Here is a 3,774-nt window from a genome sequence, read left to right as displayed (position 1 = left end):
GACCCATTTATGTTAGGTAAAACTTATTGTGTCACTCAGAGAGTTCTCTAGTACTGCATATAACGATGTATAACATTTTGTTATAGTAGGGATTTGTGATGTCGGAGGACTCAAGTGAGCGCACGATATAAGTAAACATTTACGACCACTTTCCTTAAAACGTACGACATGTCAGTTGACTGAGCACGATTAGGATATGAGCATGCCTATGTTTAACCCTAATCCTTTTTAGTTTAGTTAATCTTCTATTTTATTTCTTTATTTTAATTCAATTAGTGACAATTTTTTTTTAAAATCGTTAATTAAATAAGAAAATACATTCTAAGCATAATTTACTAATTTTCGTGGGAATGATCTTATATTTGCCTGCTATACTATCGTTTTGATTTTATGCACTTGCGAGTAAAACATAGCGATTATTTGCCTATTAATTTATGTGAGTAATTGTCACAACATAAACTTCTTAGATTTATTTCACCTTCCTATGCATTAACTCTGATGATGTTTAGAGGGGCAGTTCCTCATTTAGCTACCAGTTAGCTAAACTAGGGTAATTGCCAATAACTCTACCAGACTGGTCAAAGCCAAATTTGGGAGCATTACACTAAGCTTTGTAACAAAATTCTCAAAACATTTTAAATGTTATGAGTGTAGTTTCAACTACAAAAATACTTCTTTAGAAGTTGAGAAATGAAGAGGCGGTTCCTGATATGAATGCTTGTTACACTGCTTGAGGTAAACCTCGTTGCCAAAATGAAGAATCTTCAATGACAATGGAGCATCATTTTAGAATTGATGTATTTACTGTTGCAACAGACTTTCAATTACAAGAATTGAATAATAGATTTAGTGAGCATACAATATAATTTCTTATTCTAAGTGCTACTTTAAGCCCTAAAGATACATACAAATCATTTAAAATTGATGATATACGCAACTTAATTGAGAAGTTTTATTCTCGAGTTTCACTAAGCAAGAAAAAATGAATTTGAGATTTCAATTGCACCATTATTAACTTCATGTGCCAAAAGATTCGGATTTTCAGAATATGTCAACTTTATTTGAGTTATGTAGATGATTAGCAAATTCGGGAAAGTCAAAGATCTATAATTTGATTGACTAATTCATCTAGTATTGACTCTCTCTGTTTCTACTACCATTATTGAGTGAGCTTTTTCTGCGATGAAATTTGTAAAAATTAGATTTCGTAGTAGAATGGAATATGAGTTTCTTACAAATCATTTGATAGTTTATATTTGAGAAAAAAAAAATTGTTAAGGATTTTACTACAAAGATGATAATTGATGAATTTTATTCCATGACGTTGAGCATAATTCGAAGGAGATACAAAGTTCTTTTTTAAAAAGAAAATTGTTGCTAATGTCTATAGCAAACTATAATACTTTTGTATTTGAATGAAAGTTTTTTTTTAAGAATGATTTTATAGACATTTATCCTTCGTAAATAGAGAGATTATATATACATGTTCGGACCATAAACCAACAAATTCTTGGTTCCACCAATGACAAATTACAGAAACATTTAAAATATTAAAATATTAAGAACATGTAACACATAAAGTGATAGTTAGATAAGAATAAATATAGTTTTTCTCCTATTACCTACGTGGGAGCTAGAATTCCTATCCGTAATCAAAGTACATGATGATTGGATGATACGATAATTTTAAAGATAATCTTATTAATACATAATAGTAATCTAACCCTTGACAACCACCAAGAGGCAACCCTTATCTCTTGCAAATTGCAATATAATCCCTCTCCCCTCTCCCAAGTCCCAACCTTTTAACCACGTGCCAGTCACGTGTTCTGCCCAAGGCAACCCGAATAAATCGAGTCTTGCTATGCGGCTGCCTTTTGCGTCGGACATATATTAAAAAATAAAAATAAAAAAAATTTGTCTTTTTTTTTTAGTTAAATTTCTATGAGTTAATATTTAATTTTTAATGCTTTAAAAAAATTTCTTTGGGATTCAAAACTAAAATTTAGGGGTAGAAAGTTAACTCTTTAGGAATTGTATCACCCAAAAGAGATTCGATCATCTTAAATTTGGTGTTAATACCTCAAATTTGATGTTAATACCTCAAATTTAGTACTAATACCTCAAATTTAAATTTTTTTTTTAATATCTCTCTCCTTCAATTTTTATTTTTATTTTTTTAAAAAAATAAAATATCTGACATTATTTAAAAATAAAAAATAAAAAAATTTTTACCACGTAAAACTTTGGTAGACGCTGAGATAACCCCAGCTGTTGAAAATCTCTACTCGAATAAATCCCCCAAGGTGCAATATATCCCCTCTCCCCTCTCTCCCAAGTCCCAACCTTTTGACCACGTGCCAGTCACGTGTTCCGCCCACGGCATCCCGAATAAATCCCCCCAGGTGCTGTCGGATATGCTGCCACCTGTACAGTCCGACTCGGATACTTCTCCGCATATCCTCTCCCCACGAGTCAAATTATTAAATCCCCTGCAAGTCCCCAGTACTCAACGCACTTTCTCCGAATATTCTCACGTAAAATTCTCTGTTTTTCAAAAAACTCAAAACCCTTTTATTTATTTATATAAAGGCCTCTTGCTTAATTCCTTCAATATTCCATTAATATTCCTGATAAACATGCAAATCTGTTAAGGCTTCAAAGCTCTTGATCGAACTACAATAATGGCGGCGTTCGGTAGGACTAAGCGAGTTACTGACCCGCTAAACGACAAGGTCAGAGCTCGACTCGTTGGTAAAGATCAAACCCAACTTAGTTATGTCAGCAGCGGGAGCGAGCACTCGCACGACGACTCACCTTGCCTCTCCGAGCTCGTCCACGGTTTTCTTGAGAACGATTGCCTGACAGACTGCCACGCAGACGATATTGACTCGAAGCGGGTCGACTCAGTGGCCGAACTTGCCGGAGAGGTGGAAGATATTCTTAGATCGACGGCCGGAGACAATGCGGTGGACTCGTACCGGAAAATGCTCGTGGGTCACGTTTCGGAGGCGGCGGAGAGGTTCTCGTGCCTGCTGAGATCGAACCGAAACGTTTTCCGGCGAAGCGTGATGGCGTATCTGCGAGAGGTGGGCCACAATGCCGCGATCTGCAAGACCAGGTGGGACTCCTCCGGGGGGCTCACTGCCGGGAACTACGAGTTCATTGACGTGGTACAACCAGGGTCCTCCACGTGGCACCCCACCCGGTACATCGTGGAGCTCGACTTCGCGGCCCAGTTCGAGATCGCTCGGCCGACGGAGCAATACACGACGCTTCTCCGCTCTCTGCCTAGGGCATTCGTCGGCCGTAGCGAGGAGCTGAAGAAGGTGGTTAAGGTTATGTGCAACGTGGCGAAGCGATCGCTGAGGAGCAGGGAGCTCTCCGTGCCTCCGTGGAGGAAGAACCGGTACATGCAAAACAAGTGGTTCGGACCGTACCGCCGGACCACGAATCTGGTCCCGGAAAATGTGGGCGGTGCAAAATGCAAGTTCGTCGGGTTCGACGACGCCGTTTCCGTAGTCAATGTCAGCCACCGTGGCTTCTTCGTCCGCACCAGATGACGATCGAGCATCGAGCAGCACGTCATAAATAAATCTCCGAATAATTCCAACGAAAATAGAATTTCTTTTTTTTTTTTTTTTTTTTGAAAGGACTATTTTGTAAATAGGTCAAGTCGTAGTCGTAAATGATAGTGCGACAGGATAAGTGATCATAGTGATGAGGATGACTTGGAGAGGTTCAATGTTGTTTAGTGTTGATGTGGACGTGTGA

The 3,774-nt window shown here is 38.2% G+C and overlaps 1 protein-coding gene across 1 annotated transcript; it reads left to right on the top strand.

Annotated features, from left to right (window-relative positions):
• Positions 1 to 2,524: 2,524 nt before the first annotated feature.
• Positions 2,525 to 3,567, top strand: LOC132167238 (uncharacterized). Its single transcript, XM_059578147.1, has one exon. It carries the CDS (start codon positions 2,685 to 2,687, stop codon positions 3,561 to 3,563), a length of 879 nt encoding a protein of 292 aa, XP_059434130.1. The 5' UTR covers positions 2,525 to 2,684; the 3' UTR covers positions 3,564 to 3,567.
• Positions 3,568 to 3,774: the final 207 nt, after the last annotated feature.

This window comes from Corylus avellana, chromosome ca1 (assembly GCF_901000735.1).
Source record: "Corylus avellana chromosome ca1, CavTom2PMs-1.0".
In the NCBI taxonomy this organism is placed as follows: domain Eukaryota; kingdom Viridiplantae; phylum Streptophyta; class Magnoliopsida; order Fagales; family Betulaceae; genus Corylus; species Corylus avellana.
Note: the sequence above shows the minus strand (reverse complement) of the source record. Positions and strands in the feature narration are given on the sequence as shown.

What these genes read in the sequence shown, in the direction of transcription:
- LOC132167238 (XM_059578147.1), top strand. Translation starts at nt 2,685, where the DNA reads ATGGCGGCGTTCGGTAGGACTAAGCGAGTTACTGACCCGCTAAACGAC.